Below are 23,515 nucleotides of genomic sequence, written 5' to 3'. Positions count from 1 at the left end.
TGCTTTGCTGCAATTTAACATTTTATTGTCTATTAAACCAAGACATATGAGGATTAAAATGATGGATGTTACTTAACGTTGGTAAGATGACGAGCTGATGTGTGACTCAATTCGCTAACACAATATTATACGGCAACAATTCTAGCGCTTCAAGCCCTCAAAAGTGACATCTAAATCTAAAGATTCTGAATCTTGTTTTATGTTCTGACACAAGGTTACATGTGCTCAAAAATGGGATGTAGGATTTTAAGATGAGAAGTCTGGCTCAGACATCCTAAGGATCCCCCTGAACTTTTACCCAGTTTTAGAAGCTGATCTGAACCTACATCACTTTTAGGACAACAATTGTGGAGATTTTTGTGTGTTTATTTTATGATGAAAAATAGATCAATTCAATTTTCTAACCTTTCACAGCTAAATTTACTTCTGTTATAAAACAAAAGTCAGCTACTGACTTGTAATGGACAGTGTAAAATAACTCTATAAATTCAAGTTGAAAACATTCTTTTGAGATTAATGTCAAAATACCCAGATAAAACATCTTGTTTAGCCAGGCAATGGAAACCATTACAATGAATATGCAGCATTTAACGATAGAGATCAACAAGGAATACACACATTTTATGTTGTATTTTTCCTAATTTAGTTCAGGGTTCTTTCAAGGCTGACAGATTCTCTCACAGCACTTGAACACTCCCCCCTGCACCCTCCAAAAAGTTAATGGGGAATCCTTTCTTCTCTTACTGATTTTAATAGCACTTCTCTGCTCTTTGAGGAGGCTATATCCTAACATATCAATGTACTTAATTGTATTATACCCCATAAACTTTGTTGCAGTAATAACTATGATTTTCATACCCAATTAAATTTTTCAGGGCTTTGCCTATATATTGTAGTCCTTTGAAAGAGGTGCAAAAGTCTTGATGCAGTTACTACAGTAAGGACTAAACCTGCAATAAAAAGACATGATTCTGAAATCAATATACAGACTAAGACTGCTCACAAGACAATACTTGGGAATTGTGGGAGGGTATTATTATTTAGCAGTAAGGGACGTGTTACATGAAAGTCTGTAATTATGCCAACTGGAATGCAACATTTGTACAGTACTTGAGATTTTGGGTGCACTGATCTGTAGCTTAAAAGAATTGCTGTCACACAGTTTGGGCCAAAATTTGACCTATTTAAAACAAACAGTTATAAACCAGTTCCTGACCTTTAGATTCTAAACAAATAGCTTTTATTTTCTTTTAAATTTACCAAAGGAGGACCCATACTCCGTGTGTGCATGCACACGTCCATCTGCCCATCACTGGTTTGATAGTAACAATTGAACATACTGCTAGAGCTAAGCAGATTATCACTGAGCATGATTATTTATTATTTGTATTACCATAACCTAAGAGTCCTGGGCTTGGACCAGGACACCGCTGTGCTAGGCACTGTACAAACGAGAACAAAAAGATGGTCCCTACCTCAGAGAGTTTACAATTTAAGTATAAAACAAGAGACAACAGATGGAGTGCAAGGAAACAGAGACAATATCAGTCGGTATGATAGGGTGTGATCTCAGCACACCAGCAGCCTAACTGTTAAGCTTTTTGTAGACATCACAGAAAAAGAAAGTTTTAAGGAGGGTTTGGAAGGAGGAAAGCCTGTTAGTTTTGTGGATGTTTATGGGGCGCTCCACCCAAGAGTGAGAGGCAGGCCCAGGAAACAACACAAAGATGCTTGTTTGGAAATTTAACATGTGGATGACAGAGGTGGGCATCAACAGGCCACAAACGTGAGGGCAGTTAGTTTAGGCTTATACAGTGGAGGGATGCAAAGAGAGGAGAGACATGGTAAAAGTGATGGGCTAGGAAAATAATTTTTGCAGCAGCATTCTGAATGGATATAAGATGGTGTTCAAAGAGTAAAAATTGAACTCTATCTTTAGGATGATCTTACATCCATTGGAATATGAAAGTAAAAGTTATTTTGACAAGTAGGTGGCAGTGTTGCAGCCTTCAATTTGAGGAACTGAGGAATCAGTTGCCACAAAATGCATTTGAATCAGTTTTATCAGCCCCCTTAGGAATCTCAGGGAGGGGTATATCTAATTCGCTGAGCTAATTTAAGGCTGAAATCAGCTTGCTTTCTGAAAGTTACAATCTTTTCTGGCATTCTGAGTCCCATATGTGTCTTTTCTGATCTATCTTTTTATGCCTCTCTATTTACGGTCATAGAGGCAAAGATTTAATTTATTAAAGACAACATTTCTGTAGGTTTGCTGCCCTACACCTCCATGAAATCCCTCTAGGTATTTCCTGACTCCATCCTTAACCAGCTTTGTCGCACTTCCTGCTTTCACATATGTATTCTCCAGACTGCTAAGGTAATTTTTCTTTTTAGTTTTGTTTCTTTGTAACTTCTGGAAAGTAAGCTCATAACACATAGCAAGAGAAAGCCTTGAAGTACAATCTTCCGAGCAATGACTTTCACAAATAGTTATGCTCTGCGTTAGGCAGATCACAGCTCTATGCTCCCTCTCTGCTGTCTTAGTCTTCTTTTTAAAGATACAAATATTCGATATATTGTTTTGTCAACATCTTCCAAAAAGGTTTTGCTTATTCTTTTAAGTGAAAGGTTGCATTTTGTAGGCAATTAATTTTGTCAGCCATATCACTCTTTATCTGCATCTTTATTCTAGGTCCACCTCCATTGTATCTCTGCACACCTAAGCAGTGACATCAACCACAATTTTGTAGTATTGCTTTTATTATGTAAGGCATAGTGCAAGAAACACAGAGATTTGGAATATAAATGGATTTTGTCTTATATAATAGAAAACATTTGGTAAGTGTTCTAAAAGAATTAGGAAAGCTGTCTTACTAGGTTCCAGAATGTTACTGCCTCATTTCATGCAGAGCAACGTCCCAATACTCAAGTTATAATAGACCCCTATTGTATAACATATCCCTCATGCAAAAAATCATCAAAATTAAGAGGTACTGAGCACCTTGCTTCCAATTAAGTGGTTGGAGGAATCTCAGTACCTTTCAAAATCAGGCCATTAAGTTTAAAATTCACTGAAAAATGTCTTTACCTTTACTACTTACACCTTAGATTGCTAACACTGAAAAGATATTTAGAATCTGTCTCCTTTCACTATCTATACATTATGTTTATTTTTTGCACTTCACTCAGGCTGGACCCTGGCAATAGTTTCTTGTCAATTTTACCCTCTGGTTTTGTTGTGTAAGGCACTGTATTTCAGGGTAAATGATACTGAGAAATGTTTAATGAAAATCTCCCCCTCACCACTTGTAATCCAGAAGAAGATTCACTAAATTAAAAAGTAATAAAAATATTTATATGAGGCTTCTATTTATTCACTTTACAAAACTGAAATATTTTGGCCTACACTGAAAGGATAGTGACACCTAAAACAACTACACGCAGCATCATCTTCTAAATAGAACACAGAATACAACAGGGACCCAAAGTAAACATGATTTTCCTGTAATAATCTTATCAAAATGTTAAACGATGCATAATTTACATCTCAAAATAGTAATTTACATGACACAGCTTTGTTGAAAAGAAGCCAGGATTACATAATCACCCTGTTTCAGTTTGGGGTGGTCTTCCCAAGTGATCACCATGTAATATAAAGTAAGCGAAGCAGTAAAAGTCTCTTTTACAAATATAAAATGAATCCAACAAAATCTTCTCTCATAAAGCTACAGTATGTGAAGTTTGACGTTTATGTTCTATTAAGAAACATCCTATTAATTAGCATTATAGTGCCTGAAGGTGCATGCTGTAAAATAACATCACACACCAGATTAAGGGAGCTATTTAAAACCTATATCTTTGCAAATTATTAATAGCTTAATCAGATCCTCTGTGTTATATGAACAGCTATAGAAATGCCAGACATTCTGCCTCTGTAGAAAGCTTCTTCTATGAAGAACTTCAATAAGGGTGGTCTGGATGACGAGCCTCAAAGTAAAAATTTAATCATTCTGTTTTCTCCCTTTCTCTGAAAACTTCTCTCATGATGCGCGAGTCATTACCTCCTGTTTCTACGATATTTCCTATAGAGTTCACAGTACTGCAAAAAATAATAATGCATACTTGCATCTCCATCATTAAACTAGCTATTAAAAATTTACATAGCTAACTAAAATAATGTTCCTGATATAGTTGGCACCTTAGCCATAAAGTAGTTAGTGTAGCAGATAAGAGTTTTTAATGATCATTTCGTGATGATAGCGGTGGACATAATCAAGAAGTGACTGGTATTCTTCTAGATCAACTGACGCTTAAACTGATCAGAACTTTTAAACACTGCATGCACCTTCTTGCAAATCCCACTGAAACAAAAGTACATCTTATCCCACATTATAGACCAAAAACATCCCTAAAAGCAAGGAGTAACAAAACAAAATGTAAAGCTTGAAAGTAACCAGCAAGCAAGCAAAACACAACTACTCAATCATACTGCATTCAAGTCGCATCTCTTCCTTAGGTCATTTTGTCTTTTAAGGGCCCGATTCTACAAATATTAACAGCCCAATTTAAATCAATGGGACTATTCAGGTAAGTAAGGATCACATATGTAAGGTTTTGTATGACTGGGGCCTTATACTGTAAACTGTAAGGAAACTGCGTTCTTATGTGTCTGTCCGATGCCATGTATATAAATGATGCATATAAATGGATCACTTGATGATTACTTGTTCTGTTCATTCCCTCTAAAACACCTGGCATTGGCTACTGTTGGACAGGATACTGAGCTAGATGGACCTTTGGTCCGACCCAGTATGGCCATTCTTATTCTACATACAGCATACACTAATAACTGCTTCACTCTAGTATTTTTCCCCCCCGGAACAGAATACCAGGCTGCTACTTCTTCCAAAGTCCCCGTTACATTTACCACTACTCAAGACTTGCTTAGGATATTTTGCCTCCCTGGAATCAGACCTGCCTAAAACAATTAAATATAAAAGATTTAGACAAACGTTAGAGAGGGCTTGCTTCAGACCATCAAGAACAATAGGTTGCAATCTATACATGTTGCCACCTCCTTTATTGGAAACTGTCAGGTAGCAGCAGCTTTAAATTAAAAGTAGGGCTCCACAAGAACTCCACCAACGGATGATCTCTGCTGAATCAGCATATGTCCTCCCCCCCCCCCCCCCCAATCTTGTCATACCTTACCCATTTTGTGGCTCTCCCAGAAAAATTCTAACCCCAGCTCTTCTGGGAGAGAGAGGGTTGGTGTGAAAAGTCCACTTGGTGCATTACAAGGACCAATGCTAGGGGCTGCAGCACAAGTTCTGCAGCACCTACCAATAGAATTCAGGGAATTAATTGGCCCCCAAGGCTTTATTATGGTTTCAATAATGTGTTTTTGTTATTTTCTACCTAATATCACAATTGTCTTTTTACTAAAAATTTAACCTCACATTTTTAAAGTGAAGACCATGAGTGAAACTACACTTAATATTTGGTAACAAGTCACATTTTTGACCATGAAATAAATCTAGTTTCCAACATTTTTACATTACTGAAAAGCCTAAACTGAGGACACCGAAGTTAATTTTACATGAACACTTTGAGGTTTAATGTATTCTTTCAGTTATGAGCAACTGTATTTTTGAAGAGAGTATTCATTAACAGAGTGTTTACCATGATAGGTTCATGCACACAGTAATTAAAACACTGAAGGAACATGTCTCTATTTAACATACTTAAGTAGAATAAATTATTTTTACCAGATCCCAGTCTATGCTGCGGAAAAATGTGTGAGACTTGATATCAGAAAACCCTGTCTGTGGCTGGCAGCCAAGCCTTTCTTTGGGATCCTGTGGAAGACAAGAGAAAACACAATCAATATAGTGTTTGTCTTTACATTTCTTTTTTATTGTTCTATCATGACAAATTCTCCAGTTTTTCACTGACGCATGTAGATCATACAGGGATAGGTAGTAGTACATACACTATTGGTAAAATAAATTAAGGCAATCTAGTTTTCAAAACTTCATGGGTTTGAAAATTCATTTTAGACTGTTTTTATTTTACAGCATTTCTCGTGATATCAAAATTCTGAATTTACTTAATAAATGTGCTGTTTTCCCTATTGATGCAGATAATAGTTCCACCGATTTCACTTTGTCTGCTTGTATTAGTAAGGACTACTCATTTAATAATTGTTTGCAAACACAGACCAATAATTATTTTAGGTTTTGTACTCAGTTTCATTATAAAAGACCATTTCACTAACTAGCCAACTTGCTAGTAAATTTTCAAATGAAGTTCCATGCTATGAAATTTTCACATGAAAAATCAGCAATTTAAAAGATTCCTTTTGGAAGCTATATGTCCTGATTTTATAAAATTTCTTTACAGAAAGTGGATACACCTCTAAGTTTTTAATTAATTTATGTTTTATAACATGAAGCTCTGAGCTATTGAACTTATATAAATAACAGTGTTGTAAAACTTACCTTGTTTAAAAATCCTTTTAAGACATGAGAGGCCTTGACAGAGAGAAATCTTGGAATCCGGATTGGCTTTTCAAGGATAACTGTTACAAGTTTAAAAAAAAAACAAAACCCCAATATGTTTTGCACTCTATTATATGACATCCACTATGATTTTAATAAAAACTTTTTTATTTGTATTACTGCGGGGACAATGTGCTAATATAGCAACTATTTAAGTTATTTCTGCTAAATTTGCCAGGCTATACAATTTTATTTTATTTTTTCTTAATACAAAAAGAGTCACTCCACACTCTCTCTGGTTAATATCTTTTCTAAATGTACTATAAAATGGACTTTTAAGGACATAACTCAGAAGAGAAAGCCAGCATATTCATTTTTGTTTTCAAAAAGCTGGGGGCAATGAATCCAGTGGTTAGAGCAGGGGATTAGGAGTCAAGGCTCCTGAGTGCAATTCCTTTTTTTGTGTGACTGACACATTAACGACTATGGGGGCAAGTCACTTCAACATTTAGTTCCTGCTTCCACAACCATCAAATGAGCATTTACTTTTCTCTAACTTTGCAAGGCTTACCCAGTTAATGTTTGTATCTTGGGATCGTCACATGAAAAGTGCTATGGTAGCAGTGAAATTTAAAGACTTTCTGAAAATTCTTAATCTCATGCATCATTTCTTTCATCTCATCTGTCATACTGATAAACACATTGTATAAAGGCTTTTCATCTCCTTAAAGTCCTGATCAAGGGGTTATATAAATGTGATCTCACATTTTTAAACAATTGAGGAAATATTACACTGGACCAGAGGTTGTGGGGATTCCCCATTGTGTCATTACAAGCAACTTTCTTCCTTCATTATACAGTATTCCCCCTCAAGGAGTATTTTGGAGACTAGTTATGCACTTTAAAAAGAGTACACAGTGGTGCTTGAGACTGCTCACACTGGCAGTCAGATTGGTCACTAGGAGGTATTTCAGAATGAGTCAGAGTTTAAGGCCACAAGCACTAACTAGCATCTGCACACTAAATCCAACACCCAAAGTATTACAGCCCACAGGAGACTAAACTATTATATGCCTCAGGCATAGAATGGGAGGGACCTTGGTGCACCAATGCCTGAGGTCTCTGCAATGGCAGGGAATTTTATTAAGTGAGATATACCCATAGAATTCTGGAGAGTGACCCAGGCCCCATGTTGCAGAGGAATACAAAAACCCTAAGGTCACCACCAGTCTGACCTGGGGAAAAATTCCTTCCAACCCTCTCTTCCTTCTCTCAGACTATGAGACCTTTGCAATTCACTCTTTACCAATCAAGCACTTTCAGCATTGCTCCTGTACTTGACATGGTTGTGCACACTATTACCTTTGATTAGAATAATGGGCACACTGCTACCCATGCAAACCAGTTGCTATTAAAGTAACTTAAGACACTGCTACCAAGAAATCACCATAGGGAAACAGAAAAAGTTAGCAGGAGCAAAACTACAGGTAGATATGGTTGGTGCCCAGAAAGTTCCCTCAATGCCTTCATATAATACAGTCTTCAAAAACCTTTCCATACTCTGGACACAACCTAGCAGACATACTGTCTAATGCATTGTCTCCCATTCCTTTCATTGGCACGTTCTGTCCCTACTGATGATAACTTAACATCCTTGTGGCAATTACAGCAGTTGGTTTAGTGGAAAAGAAATATCACTGAAGTATTGTTAATAGCCTTTGGTTCAATAAGTGTTTTGCCCTTTCTGAAGAAAGTCAGTCAGGCGGTCTACTGTGTCTTCATTTCATTTCATCTCTCCCTCCCACCTGTTCTGTTTCTCTTGACTGGCATCAAGGCAAGCCAGCTGCATGTGACCAGTCAGGTCTCTGGAGACCACCATCAAGTCTAATACTATTAACAAGGCTTACACTGTATTTATCGGATTAACGGTTTTAAGTAGGGGATAAATGTATAGGTCAGTATTCTTGGGGTGTAACACGTTGTGGGAAGCAACTAGCAAGTTCTAGAAGCACATCTGCCATTGTGCTCAATTCATTTTGTTACATTCAAAGTAAGTTATAAAATGTAAGACATACAAGGAATATAAACGTATGTACCAAAGAACCAGGGTGAAAGAAAAATATCCCAGAGTATAAGAGTAATGTGAATGATAATGTCTTTGTTGAATATAATGATGGATTTATGGTCTTGAACTGCAATTCAAAGAGGGCACATACATAGATTCAACCCAAGATTTCTGAACCTTGTTTTCAATGGCTACTTCTGAACTCACTGGGTTCAGTGGGAACTCAGTGGAACTCATTGGGTAAGTCTACATGGTAGCTGGAAGCATGTCTCCCAGCCCAGGAAGACCAACACATAGTAAGCAGCTCCTCTCAAATTAGCCTGCTAATAATAGCGGTGTGGATGCCATGGCAGGGGTGATGCCGCAGACTAGGCACCTGAACCTGGACTCACCTGCCTACCTGGGTCTGAGCTCAGGTGGCTCATCTGAGCTGCCGCCCATGCCGCAACATGCACACTGCTATTTTTAGCAGAGCTAGCCTGTGTCTGTCTTCCCAGGCTTGAAGCATGCGGCCAGCTGCAGTCTAGACAGTTGGACAAAGTCTAAATTTGAAAGGGACTAACACTGAGTCCTAGTTTTTCGTCCCAGAAAATTAAGTTCCTTGAATGTTGAATTAGAAATACCACAGCCCTGTTTACCTACGCTAGTATCACTGGTAGTCATGAGATGATGGGAACTACTGAGACCTCTCTTACATCTTTGCTGTGTAGGAAATCAAAAGGAAGAGAGAAGGCACCCACAGTATGTAAAAGGTGGTTGCTAATTTTCATTATTTAGTGTTTTGTTCTTCCTTCAAAGGGATTCAAGGAAAAAAAAACATTGAAACTCAAAACAAAACGAAACAACAACAAATCTTAAATATACCTTGGAAGAGGTAATCTTCAGTGTTCATGTCTGGATTGTCAGTTATTATATCAAATGGAGATCTTCCTGCCATCATTTCAAACATCAGGACACCAAGAGCCCACCAGTCCACACTGAACCCTATAAGCATTAAAGAACACATTTTCAGGTAATAAATCCTGGTTCTAGGATAATGTTACAATGACATTTATTGCATCATCGATGGAGATTAAGGACCTGATTCTGCAGAGAGCTGAGAATCCTCAACTCCCACTGAAACTGCTAGCAGCAGGGCTCAGTGCCTCACAGGAATAGCCTTTAATAGAGCACTTTGGAGAAAAATTAGTAATGGTAATTTGTTCAGGAACTTGTAGCTGGGCCATAACGGTCCACAAGAGAGTGAGACTTCAATTAACAGTGCCAAGAAAAAGGTCAATATGCTTCTTAAAGCTGGAAGATACTTGAGGATTTTTGAAAGTTGTGAATGCTATGTTACCATATAGGAAAATGACAGTACTCAGGTATTTTACCATCTAGATAGGCCACTTTTTAAATTCACAACAGAAGTTAGTGTGCTCCTATAAACTACTACTGTTTTGAATTCTATGTTTTCTGTTGTCAGACACCCTGATCCAAACAGCTGAAAGCTCAAACCAGCATAAAAGGATTGGGTTGTGGTATCTGCTCTGTAGCACAAAGCAGGAGTTCTCTTTCAGGAAAAAGCTCACCCTTTCTAGAAATATCTTTTAATAGAAGCTGCACATCCATGACTATGAGGGTCAAAAAAACACAAACTGTCTGAAGTACATCTGAGAAAATTAAACTAAAAATTCAGAAAACACAGAGTAAAAACATGTAAGCTTAATTAAAACTGTACTCTTAGTGCCCTGCAAATTGGAACTTAAATTAGTGATTCACTGTAATTAAACTTACAAGTTTATGCACCAACTCACCATATTCTTCCCCTCTTAGGATCTCTGGTGCAATGTAATTTGGCGTTCCACAGAAAGTGCTTGTAGTGTCACCAGGGCCCAATCCTTCCTATTGGAATAGACCAATTCATCTTTTGAAAGTTAAATTCTACCTGCAGCAATTTCCCTTCAACCAAGCTTTTATAAGGATTTAAAACCAGGAGTCTAAGATGCCTCCATACACCAACGAGATTCCAGGGGTCAAGATAGTGATAAGACTCCTCCCAAGAACTCCTACCAGTCAAAACAAACTTTTAAATTTTTTTACAGCCCTTCATCGTGGTAAGTGTGTGACACGTTACCAGGGTGGAACTGATTTAAATAAAATTGATTTAAATCATCATTTAAAATCACTGGTCAGGAAGACTCGATTTAATCATGGACTTCTACATAAAAGTGCATTCTTGTTGGTTGTTATAACCTTAATACATATTCTTTACAACTCAGAGATAGATGTAGGTTTCATTTTTAGAAGGTACACACAATACATTTTTAAGCAATTTATTTTGAAAACTTTTCAGATTAATTTTACAGCTATATCAGAAAATTAATGATTGTTTGGTTATTTCATTTACCAAAAGTAATTGAAGCAGATATTTTTGAAGTCATTGAGAGGTGAACTATCACCAATTCAACAGGTTAATCATTAATATTTGGAGGATTTTCTTGCCTTGCTGTATTAGGAGGAGACCACCACCAGACAGACATTTAAATGGTTTTATTTAACTAAAACAAAAACATTATGTATTCTGGATTTTTTTCTTCAATAGCAGATGCATAATATTTTAACAAAACAAGCATATGAATTTTTGAATTTAGTTAAACATTCAAGTTTTTTAAAACCAGGTTTGTTTTTGTTAAAATTGTTTTTAACTAAAATAATTAAATGAAATATAAAAAAAACCCAAAATATTAAATCGACTGTCAGCCAGGTCAACAAGAGAAACTTAAAATATTGGCTTCTGCAGCTAACTCAGTCGTCTTCACCTTCATTTTCCTGTTTGTTCATAATCTGGAAAAGAAAAACAAGCTTTCCTGCTTTTTCAGGTCCCAAACGATTTCTCAATTTGGAATGAATTAGTCCAAAGGAAGAAAATATTCTTTCTACCCCGGCAGAAGAAGCTACTGCTGTTAAAAGTGAGATTATTACTTCAACAGTCGCTGAATCCAAGTGCTTAAGTGACTTCCACCAGTTCACTGGTGTGACTTTCTTTAAAATATCAGCAGCAAACATATTTCTTGAATGGTTCTTATTCCCAAACTGGGTCTCTTTTACAGCCTACTGCCATTATAGGTTTTCCCTTCTAGTGAGAGAATGATATGGTAGATCTCAAATCAATGAAGGCTACACTCAGAAAGACCTCAAGATTTCTGGAATATGATGCTCCATTTCACTTTTGTTTCTTTCTACTGCCTGTCCCTCCCTTTTCACATTTATCTCCAGACTTTTTCTCCTTGTCCAGATCTATTCCACCCTCAGCAATCTTCCATTTATTGAACTTTTTGAAATTTTGCACTTTTAGAGAGATGTAAGGGTTTGACTCTATGTACACAAATTTACAGGGGACAATAGGGTTGAGGTCTGTTATTTCTCACCTCTATACATTAAATTTATTTATTTAAAAACATTTTTTGCTGTTAACAAGCATGTTATCTCTACAGACACAAATCCACAGTTTGAGAACTGCAAAATTAAGCATCTCTGATGGTATCTTCTAGACTGAGCACTGAGTCCCACTGGGTAGATAGAAAGATTAACCTAAATAATCTATACAGAAGCCCCTGGAGCCCCGTAAGATTGGGTCCCTAATCCATGAACTATTGGAAATCATTTACAAAACTTTTCTTAAACATTACATGAATATATTGTCTCATACTGTAAAATTAGAATTTATAATCCCTATTCCATGATGAGCTCTCTTTGAGCTATAATGTGACTTAATTAAAACTATCTTTAGATTGTATTTTGAGGAAAAAACCTTTTTAAATAAAAAAATCTGATTTAAATTTAAAAAAAAAAAATCAGATTTTTTTGATTAAAAGAAAAATAATTGATTTTTATCCACCCTGGATGTTACTAATCTTGACATTTATAATGTTCAATTTGTTTAGTTTAGACAAAGAAAAAAGTCTCTCATTTCTGGGGAATTGTTTATTTGTTATTTTTAAAGATGAAAACAATTCATCATTTTTTGCAATTGCTACTTTTTAACTCCAGGTTATGAATATTAGTGCTGATGCAACACATCAGATAAGAGTCCTTGAAAACTGGAAAGTCCTATTTATTCCTTGAAGAGGTATATCACAAGCAGTGACAATGCAAGCTCCCCCACAGTGCCCCACTGCTAATGTGCATAATGAACTGTGAAGAACCCCTAGTAAGACGGAGAAGGTAGCTCAGTTAACTTGGTCCATTCAATCCCTGGACCCTCCGAAATTGACAAAAAGGGTGCTCGTTGTGGTGCTGGTTTTGGGGACGTGGCGGTCCATCACAAACTAGACTGAGACCCCTCATCTCATTTCACATGGGCCAAATAACTTGGAGACAACAACTGCCAGCAAGTATTTGTGCGTGTCAAAGCAGCAACCCAAAGAGGTAATATCCCGTTACAAGCCCCCTGAGCAGTCTGACCTCCATAGTTCATTAGTTTACTTGAGCTTCTTAATATCTGCTTTGACTTTTATTTCAAATACCAATTCATTTAAATAAGGCTACAAATAACCTTCTGTAGGGCTGTATTTGCCTGCCTCAGTCTCTCTTCAGGTACAGGTTGCATTTGATCAAAATTTATGAAGTGCTATTCAGTGCTAAAAAGTTCCAGTGCCAACAGTAATTTATTAGAGATGGTCTCTCTTAGAGGATTGGAAGTCATTGAAAAGGGCTAACACAATTCAAATATACAGAATCATAAAAATTAGAGATGGAAAAGACCTATTGTATTAATTCATCAAGACCATCCCCCTAGAAGTGCAGGGTTAGTCTCCTAATAGAGATCATATCAGATATGAAACAAATTAAAACTTTTATTAGAGAATATTTAAAGTTACAGAACACAAACTGTTGAATACACATTATAAATGCCCATGCCACATCAGTTCATGCTTGTCAAAAACATTATAACCATGGATTGCAAATGAAGAGAGAGAAAAGTGATATGAGCTGACAATTGCCTGTAGCAGAAAATACAGATGAGGATTAGTGGTTAAGCATAGAACATAGAAAAAGAAAGTACACTAGTTAGTTAAATCAGTTCAAAGAATCCTTCAGTCTTGTTGCTTCTCAGTTAGTGGTCTGGATCTTATCCTCAGATTGACAGTGTCCAGTAATGTGTTCAATATAGCGGTATCTGAAACTGTCAACTACCTCATCAGCCTGGAGTAGTGTCTGGGCACCTCACAGTCCTGAAACAGTCTCATTCTTGCAGTCCCAGGCACCCAATGCTCTGACGATCAGTGTGTGAATGGCAGTGGAGTATCCCCGTTCTTTCAAGGTATCAGCCGGGATGTGTGTGTCTATTTCTCCATTTTCCATTCCTGTGTCTCAATGAAGGCAGCGACCCGATTCTTGAAGGGGATTGTGACACCCTGGCACCCCAATATTCACCACTATCATGTAATTAGGATATGTTTTGTACAAAGTATGCCTTGTGAGATATTCTAAAAATCTTGATCTGCTAGACATTAATATCTCATTGAATGGTATGTGCTATCATATGTGAAGTTATGAAGTTTGGCTGGGTATATGTTACTGAAACATGTCGTGAGGTTGAAATCACCCACAAGCAGCCTTTCAGGTACAACAGTAAAAAGGAATTTGAATGGCTTATGGAGTAAATGCACACAAGCACAAGGATTACCCAGAAAATGTGTACAACAGAAATCTCTCAGAGATAGCACTACACAATGGGAACTGTTTGACCCAGGCCACAGCAAAAGAGCTTTCCAGCAAGTGGGAAGAATATATAAAAGGGGGACAATGACATCATGATGATACCTCACTCTCCCTACAACAATACACCTGGAAACACTTGAGGGGCAAGGACTGAACTGTGGGAAGTGATGGTCTCAGGCTAGAGGAATTTTTAGCCTGTGTGTGAAAACCTGAGAAAGCCAAGGCAACTTGTGTGTTAAGAATCTGCCAGCCTGTTTTCACTCAGGGTGAGAATTTGCTAATTCATACCCTACCTATCTACTTAAACTCAGGTTTCAGAGTAGCAGCCGTGTTAGTGTGTATCCGCAAAAAGAAAAGGAGTACTTATGGCACCTTAGAGACTAACAAATGTATTTGAGCATAAGCTTTCGTATAACTCAGTTTGTGGTTTTGTTTATTTACTAAAATAATCTGTTTTCATCTGTTTGCTATCACTTAAAATCTATCTTTTGAGATTAATAAACTCGTTTTGTTTTGTCTAAAAGCAGTGTTTGTGGAAATAACTTAGGGCAGAAAGCTGTCGCATCTCTCTTTGTCTCTCCACATTGAGGGAGGGGGCGAATTTTATGAGTTTATGCTGTACAGTTCCCTGTGCAGCGCAAGACAGTATAATTTTGGGTTTACGCTCCAGAGGGGATTGCGTGTCCTAACAACTGGGAGGTGCCTTAGCTAAGCCTTCCCATGCAGAACTGATCTCAGCACGTGTGTGTGAAGCTGCAGCTGGGTGTGTCCTTATCTGTGTGTATGCTGGTGAAAGACCAAGTGTGGAGAGCTTGGCAACTTATCACAGTAGCACAATGTGAAAGGGAGCCCAGGCTGCTGGGCTCACTGGTACCCCAGTTCCAAGTGGCATCCTGGGAGGGTACCCGTCACAGGGATAATTCACTTCTGGTTCCTCATCAGTGATCACAACATCCAGTTTTAGCTGGGAGTTGAAGTCCGGAATTGAAGAGTTAACTAAAACAGTTTACAGATGCTGAAATTGCCTTAACAAACCTATTCTGCACATTGCTGTGGCGAAGTGGCCATGCTCTGGAATGGGGTTTACAGCTGCACAGGACGTGAGGCAGGGTTTCATTCTCATAGTTGCATCGCTGGTTTAACCGGTCCCTACACTTCATCTTAGTCAAAAGGTCAAGAATCAATTACTATCTAACTATGGAACCCCTTGTGGCTTTGGCTTCCAAAGTATTAGAATTGATTATTCTAAAATAAAGGCAAATTACAATTCATTTTCTTCAATGAAATTATTTGGGTGTAAAAGCAGTTTGGCCATATCTGGTCCTCGGATTGAATTTAGTTAACAGTTCTGTTGGTAACAAATGTGAAGGAACAGAATTCAGCACTCATAGCTGTGTTGAATCTGCAGGTCTAACAGCACAAACATAGTAAGAACTTTATTTTTGTCCACAAATTCACCAGTATGACTTGGAATACACCCAAGAAATAGATTTGTTGAGCAAGGTGGTGCCATTTTTCAGAAGTAATTTTTCAGAGCAGAACTGCAGTTTAAGACTAAATTCTAGGCTCAGTTACACTTACATTAATCTAGGCAAACTTCGTATCTCAGATTTACCCTGGTATTGCTGGCTGTAGAATTTCATTCAACAAGACTACCTGACACAACTAGATTAAAATATACAGATTCACAGTAGAATTATAAGGAAAGACAGAAAATCAGAGGAGAAACTTACCTTGCACATGCCATAATCTGTTAACTTGATATGACCCTCTGCGTCTAGCAGAACATTGTCTAGTTTTAAATCTCTATAGATTATTCCTCTCTCATGTAGGAAGTTCAGAGCAATACAAATTTCAGCAGCATAAAATCTTAAATCAGAAAAAGAAAGTCATTCATTAGGAGAAGAATTACACAAAAACTGGCATAAATTGAAAAAATCCAATGACAGTTTTTGAAACCAAAGGAACAAAGTAAGAAGGAAAAGCTAACAGAGTCTGGCTTCTCACCATGGATAGGATAAAAACAACAAAAACCCCTAAATTCATTCAAAAGTAGCTGTTACAATCAAAATACAAATAATTAAAAAATATAGCCACTGTCTACAAGGCTAAAGACTTATAGCAAATAATTTTTTTTCAATTTGATATTGAAGAAATTTTTTTTCATCATACTATTGAATATTTCTCTGAAGCTGTAAAACTCAAATACTGGGCATCAGAACTGGATTTCTGAGCCAGTAAAATCTACATCAGCTATTCTAATGCAGTGGCAAGACATGTGTCTGTAATGCCAACACTTGCAAGACAGTACTTTTTATTCGTTTCTGTATAAAACTCCCTTAACTAGGTTCACCAAAACACTTAAACCCTATATCAGCAATGCACTTCAGAGAACTGTTAATCAAATATAAAAGCAATGACAGTTAGTTGTTCCTATTATCTAATGCTTTTTTTTTGAAACTCATTTCCTTGTAGAATACAAAGATTATTTATCTTTCAACTGAACTGCTTTCCAAATTTAACGTTGAGCTTTTTAATTTTTTTTTAAACTTTCCAAACCACCTACAGCAATTTCCCTTGAAATTTTTATATTCTCTTGTTGTCATTTAAAGATAATTCTTTTGTAGGATCATTACATAGCACAACATTAAAAAGTTTATTACATTTATCAACGCATTAGTAAAATACCTTGCATGTTCTTCAGGAAGTTTTCTTTGCCGTTGCATATGAAACATGAGATCTCCCCCATTTACATACTCTATGACAAGAAACAATCTGAAAATATACAATACAATAAATGGATTCCAACTCAAGGAAAACTTTTTTTAATTCCATAAGACTGACATTTTTACTAAGGTCACGGCTAATATTTCACTCCAACAACAACAAAATCTAAAGTTAAAAATGTTCCTCTGAGTTGCCCTCTCAACTAAGGCAATTAAAATTGTAATTACAATAAAAATTAACCATTTAGAAACAAAACAAGAGCATCTATTCAATTTATAATACACCCATGTCTGTGGTATGTAGATGACATATCCATAATTTAAAAGCATGTACAAGAATACTTCAATAGAAAAACACAAATGAAGAAATTGATTTGAGCTTAATGAAGGTGTACCTGCTTAACACTAGGTCTGAGTTTGGCATGAAGCCAACATAACTATCCAAACACATGAAAAGGATAACAGAGGTTGCTGAAAGTAACCAAGTACCATTGTGGGCTGTCAGTGTAAAACACCATTTCTTGAATACAGTATCAAATGTATATTTTAAAAGTTTAACTTAGAGATTGCGACAAAGGAATAAGATATTGTCACAGGAGTATGGCAAGTAGATGATAAATTGCAAAGCCAAAGGCTTTATCAAAAACAAATGCAGGAGCAAAATAGACATTAATTTTCAAATAACAAGACATTTATACTATAAAAACATCTTATTTTAATGGCTATGTCTATCATATCAAATGACTGATGCAGATTGCAATGGCTGTCTCGTGAAATAGGGAATAGTATCATCAAATTTTCTCCGTGTACTGCTACTGAATAGCTGTATTCTGAATGGCTTAGAAAACAGACTGTGTTAGATAAGTACATTTTAAACAAAACAGTGTAAGTTTAAAAAACACAAAGTTTCTCATTAGATGAAATTTTATTATTTGCCACTAAATAAGGATCAGTCATCTAGGAGTTTGGCACAGATCTACTTTGACATAAATATTAGACAAAATACTGAATACTGTTTTAGGCTGAAGGTGGGGTGTTTTTTTTTTTAAATCAGGCAAAGACATGAAATCTGAATAGTTTCATATTTGAAAAACAAAGTTCACACACCCAGACTTGTTACATTTTTGATTCATGTAAGACATTTTTTAAACCAACCAAAACACAAGTCAAAAGTAAACATATTTTAAGAAGACTAAGATGACTAGTTTTATTATTAATTTACCAGTATTAAAAAGGTCAGTAAGCACTGTAGAGTTTTGAGCATTAATGAACATACAACTATTATGCTGTTATTTGCACTAGCTTCTGAAAAGCCAAAACCGACACACTGAAGAAAGATGTCTGGAGATCTACATTTCTCTGAAGTGTAGAAAAACAAATTTATGTTTGAGCAAAATAAAAGGGTTCTAATGATTTCAATCACACATGATTCACAACAATCCTCTTCCAAATAAAGTTTTAAATTGTATCAGGATCCTTATACGCACCCATAAAAATTAAGATAATTCTGTTTATATGCTGAATACAACAATCTGAGCTCCTAATGCCATGCTGGGAGAAACATTTTAAATTCGAAGGATACAGAAATGCCTGGCTCCGTAAGGCCACCCGTAATAAAAATAGGAGTCTGATGAGTTCAGATAGGGCCATTTTTCACTAGAAATGGAAATTAAATTTGGTGCAGCCAACAGGACCATCTGGAATTATTACAGCTCTGTTCTTTGACTAGGACCTTTGCCACTAAAAGAATCTGAATAATCCCCCCCACCCCCCCAAACCCAGTAGCGGAAGCTAACAAATAAACTTATTTTTTCAACCCCTTGTCTAGTATAGGATAAAGGTCCACCTTAATATGAAAAGAGTATGATCTCGTAACCTTGGGAAAATCCAATTTACCACCTCATAATTCAACAACTCATCCAAGTCTCATCCATTGGCATCTTAACCTGCATGCAATGATTCTCTACTTCATAGCACAACACAGTGTAATGAGAGAGGACATTGACTCATTTAATATGTAAATTTCTCTCCAAAGCAAGACAACTGGCTGCAGCCTTCTTTGATTTTTGTTGATAAATCTGCATTGCTTATTACTTCGCATTACAGAAAGGCAGTATGTCAAGCAAGGACAGTTACAAAGATTTTGCAGGAAACTCCAGAAATGTATGGACATTTTGGAGATGGATGAATACGCAGCCTGGAGTTTTTTAGTCTGATACATATCTTCAAAGACATTGCAATAACCATTATGGGTCCAATTCTGTAATATTCTACATAGTATACCCCCTGAAGTTAATGGCTGCATTATCAGGGCCTATTAGTAGCTTTTCAAAACTAGTTTTGCAATGCACTCCTCAAAACACAAGAGAAAATGCAGTAGGGGTAGGGAAAACACAAGTGGAATGATCAGCCATATGAAGAGACTTATTACACACTGGAGAGAAGATATCACTTGTGGGAAAATATGATCCATGCAAGCCGACAAGGTTAAAGAGTCCTACAGAACAGAAATATGCTGAGTGAGTGCTTCTTGTGAAAACTGAAGCTGCCTCAGAAGCAGCTTTTCTTTATGCACCCAATTATTCCAGAACTAAAAATTCTTCTCTCTACACCTTCCTTTCCCCACACACATTTGGCAAATTCTCCTCACTGCTCATCTAATTCTAAAATACATACTTTGTAAAGATTAACCACTATAGAACCTATGAATTCCATCCAGAGAAAGCCCTCTGAAAACAACTCCAAATTAAGTCAAAATCCAAACTAAGTTAAAATCCAAAGCAAAGGACTGACTCCCTTCTTTTTGGAGACACTTAAAAAAAATACACTCAGTTAATTTACTTAAGAGGCAAACCAGCTTGTCATGGCCCAATTTCAGGATTCTTTTTCTTGCAACTGCTACTGAAAAACTACAAAAAACTAAATGAAACCAAGACCCACATGCCCCTAACAAACAAACAATCTGAATACATATCAAGAAGCAGAGTTTGTGATCTTTCACTGTTGCAACTGCTGACCTCTTATGCCCCCCGCCCCTTCCCAATATCTTGGTTATTGTGATCACAATGTTATCTAATTTAGACTGTGATTGTGTAAAGACTTACATATAGTTAAACATATGTGTATGTGAGTAGTCCCTACTATCTTCAATGGGATTTCTCTTTGCAGGCTCAAAGCTTTCAGTTTTAACCATCCATGTTAGGAAACTACCTTAATTACTGGTTAAGTACTATGTGTACCTCTCTTACTGTAATAACAATAAATGACACCAATTCCTAACAGTGTAGGGAACTGCATTTTTTGTACTCTAAGGATTTAGTGACATCATCCAGGTAAGTAAAAAAAAGTAAAGTGAGAAATTTTCTTTTAAATTATTTCTCTAAGTATATACATTTATTGTAACTTTGTTATTGTTAAATAAAATCTAAAATATATTTAAGATTTAAAGTAAAAATGGCACACAAAGCATTGATCTAATATTTAAAGGTGTTGCTTAGGGAAAGAAAATTTCTAATACCGGACTTAAACAGAGCTTACCCATGTTACTGTTTGTTTCCTGTGTGCCGATTTTCTGCACTATTTGCACTTGAACAAGTTTGCTTCCTCACAGTCAGTTTCCTGCTTCCATTTGATCCTGCAGTGAAGTCATAATGCTGAATTTGTGACATTACAACAATACCCAGGACAACAGATTTAAGTCATAAACACAGATATTGGTTTCACTGCAGGATTAAAAAGGAGAAGCAATGCTGGGAGAAAGGACTAAAAAACAACCCCAGCAACAAAAGCAGCACAGAAGAATACTGGACAAGTACTTAATATTTATTTCCATACTTTTTTTTTTCTTCAAACCTGCTCCAATATGAAAATCTCCCAAAGAAGTGACATGCAAATGACTTATCTAAACTCTGATTTCAGCCCTCTTCTTGCTTCTTATGATGTTTATAAGGAAGCCTGATTTTTTAAGAAGTATTTTCTCTGTTTGGTTTTTACATTAGTCATTCAGGTCTCATCTGTCCTGGAAGACACCATGATGAGACTGAAGTATTAGTGAAATGACAACATCACAAGAGCCAAGAGAGTGAAAACTTAGCAGCAGAAAGAGGAAAGGATTTTAAAAGGTAATATTTAAAACAATTGTTTGTTTGTTTTTCTAATCTACTACACTTCAGCAACCTTTTCCTTCAATTACTCAGGTGAGTGGTAATATGTATCCTCATACGTCCCATAGTCTCTTATGCAAAATCAAGAAAAGACCAGAGCTGACCTTGCTAGTATTTCTAAGCTAAAACACAACAAAAATAAAGAGCTTTCGGCCACTTTTTTCATTCATCATAAAGCAACAAACAAAAAGGCAAACACCCCCTTTTTAACAACACTCTTTACAGGTGACCTTTGGAACTCCTTCTCTCTTCCTGGTCCACAATAACCCTACCTTACTGATCTTCAGGGCAAACTGAAAAGCCCATATATTTCCACTAGCAGTGAGAAAAAGAGAAGGTGCAGATCAGGAGGTATGTTTTTTGCTGCTGGGTCATTATGGTTACTGTGAACATGATGATAAAAGGTTAAAGGGAGAGTTTCAGAGGTGATCCATTTCATGGCTGTGTATTTAAGAATTGTCAGGGTACATGGGGAACAAAGAAACGGCGCTCCTTTTTAAACAGCTACGTGCATAAGCCTAAATAAAAATAAATCCCCTGAATACTGCACAAAATCTGCCTGCTTAGGTTATGCAGGCAGTCTACTGCATGCAACTCACATGAATAAATGCAAGGAAGTAAATCTTCCAAATATCACACATGTAACATTTTGTATGACTAGCATGTGTGTCAGTATAGCATTGAAGGGGCTATGGTACCTAAATTCAACCATGAATAAGAATACCCTTATACAAGAAAAAGTTAACTGGAAACATCCATTATTCCAGCCATGCATATGCACTCCAGTATAAGATAATTTCTCTTGATTCCCCCCCCCCCATTAAATACCTGCATGCAATAAAATACTGAAAAAATATAAATCACTTCAGTTTTTGCAGATGAGAAAAAACAATTCACTGATACTTGCAAGTAGATAAGAATTTATTAAGTATTTTCTCAAATGAATCAAAGTACTTTCTCAATCTGTGCTACGTATTTAAATGCCACACAGTGATGAAAGCATAAGATAATGAACAGCTATATATAAAAATATTACTTCTCGATATATATGTAGGAACGGCATTTAAGTTGTCCAAATTAATTGCCCCAATAAATACTGTGAGAAGAGACAGTTCCTAGTGTGTGCTTTTTAAGACTGCTTGATTTTGTGTGTCCAGAAATGTATAATAGAGAGACAGCTAACTTACTACCCTAAAAGTTTGTCCGTTTACACGTCTATATCTGAATGTTACTATACTATTAAATAGGCCACGCTGTTATCTTGTGTTATTTCTACAAAGGGCTGTTATAGTAATACTTCGATCCAAAGGTCTCAAAACACTAAGATTATACTCTCTAACCGCCATGGTTGCTTTATGAAAAAGCAGTTAGTACAAAGATCAAGATTTTCAAAATAAAGTAACTTCAAAACTTTCTTACCGACTTGTTGTTTGAAAGCACGAATGTAAACCAACTAGGAATGGATTACTGGATGCCTGTTCAAACACATGTTTCTCTGTCTGTACCCAATCAATATCCTGAAATAGAGTATTTGGAGAATCAGAACTACTGCTGGATACCCTGCTGTGGGTAAAGCCAGAAAATAAACCGTCAACATTTATAGTCCCATATATTAATATATATAGCGTGTCACTGTTACAAACATTCCTTAAAAAAAAATGAAAAAAAGATGGCCCAGAGAAAGTAATATTTTTTTGCTTCAACTGCTTGTCAGAGGTTTTCTGAACATCCAGAAAAATCTGAACAAAATTTACTCTTCATGAAATTTAAAAAATAAGAAAATATATGTGAAGTATTAATGATATATTGATTCAAAGTGTCCTGAAGCAAGTGGATATCACATTATAACCATTTGTGTCAGCTGGAGCTGCCACAATTTGCTTTGGTTTGGCTACAAGTCACTGAGTTTCACATGGTTTCTGTGATCAGCTAAACTATGCAGGTGAAATACTGAGAAAGGAGACCACAAGCTACTGGTATTTCCCAAATTTAATAGATGCTAGGACAGCACTGCAAAACCAAGACCCATGGTAAAAAAAATTCCAAATCTGTTCATAAATGCAAAACCTAAAGTCTGTGTACTATAATTGTTCTCAGCATAGGTAAGCATTCCCCATGCCTGTTATAGCATATATTCCACAATACTCCACCCCCTCCACAAATACCTATCAAGGAGTGACTGGCAGGAAACCTTGGGCATTGGTAGGCTTGAATTCCCCAGTTTCTAGCTGACCAACACCATGTCAACTCTCCAGTCAATCTGGGGATATATACTCAGGTGCCCTTATGTGAGGTCCAGCAGGTAAAAGCTAGATTGCAACCTCCAGAGAGCAATCTTTAGTGCTATCCTGTCAG

At 36.5% G+C, this 23,515-nt stretch overlaps 1 protein-coding gene across 5 annotated transcripts in view; it reads right to left on the bottom strand.

The window, feature by feature from the left end:
- Nucleotides 1-23,515, bottom strand: part of PRKCZ (protein kinase C zeta) — a 149,511-nt gene that overhangs the window by 19,223 nt on the left and 106,773 nt on the right. For all 5 annotated transcript variants that reach the window (XM_074934087.1, XM_074934089.1, XM_074934088.1 and 2 more), the window contains 7 exons: nt 22,580-22,677; nt 16,960-17,046; nt 16,005-16,140; nt 10,362-10,449; nt 9,430-9,549; nt 6,501-6,580; nt 5,769-5,858 (listed from right to left, as the gene is read on the bottom strand). In XM_074934087.1, coding sequence (XP_074790188.1) covers nt 5,769-5,858; nt 6,501-6,580; nt 9,430-9,549; nt 10,362-10,449; nt 16,005-16,140; nt 16,960-17,046; nt 22,580-22,677 — 699 coding nt within the window. The remainder of the gene's footprint in view (nt 1-5,768; nt 5,859-6,500; nt 6,581-9,429; nt 9,550-10,361; nt 10,450-16,004; nt 16,141-16,959; nt 17,047-22,579; nt 22,678-23,515) is intronic.

The sequence above is a fragment of the Natator depressus genome, chromosome 18 (genome assembly GCF_965152275.1).
Source record: "Natator depressus isolate rNatDep1 chromosome 18, rNatDep2.hap1, whole genome shotgun sequence".
NCBI lineage: Eukaryota > Metazoa > Chordata > Testudines > Cheloniidae > Natator > Natator depressus.
The sequence above is the reverse complement of the archived record's forward strand: the minus strand, read 5'-3'. Positions and strand labels throughout refer to the sequence as shown.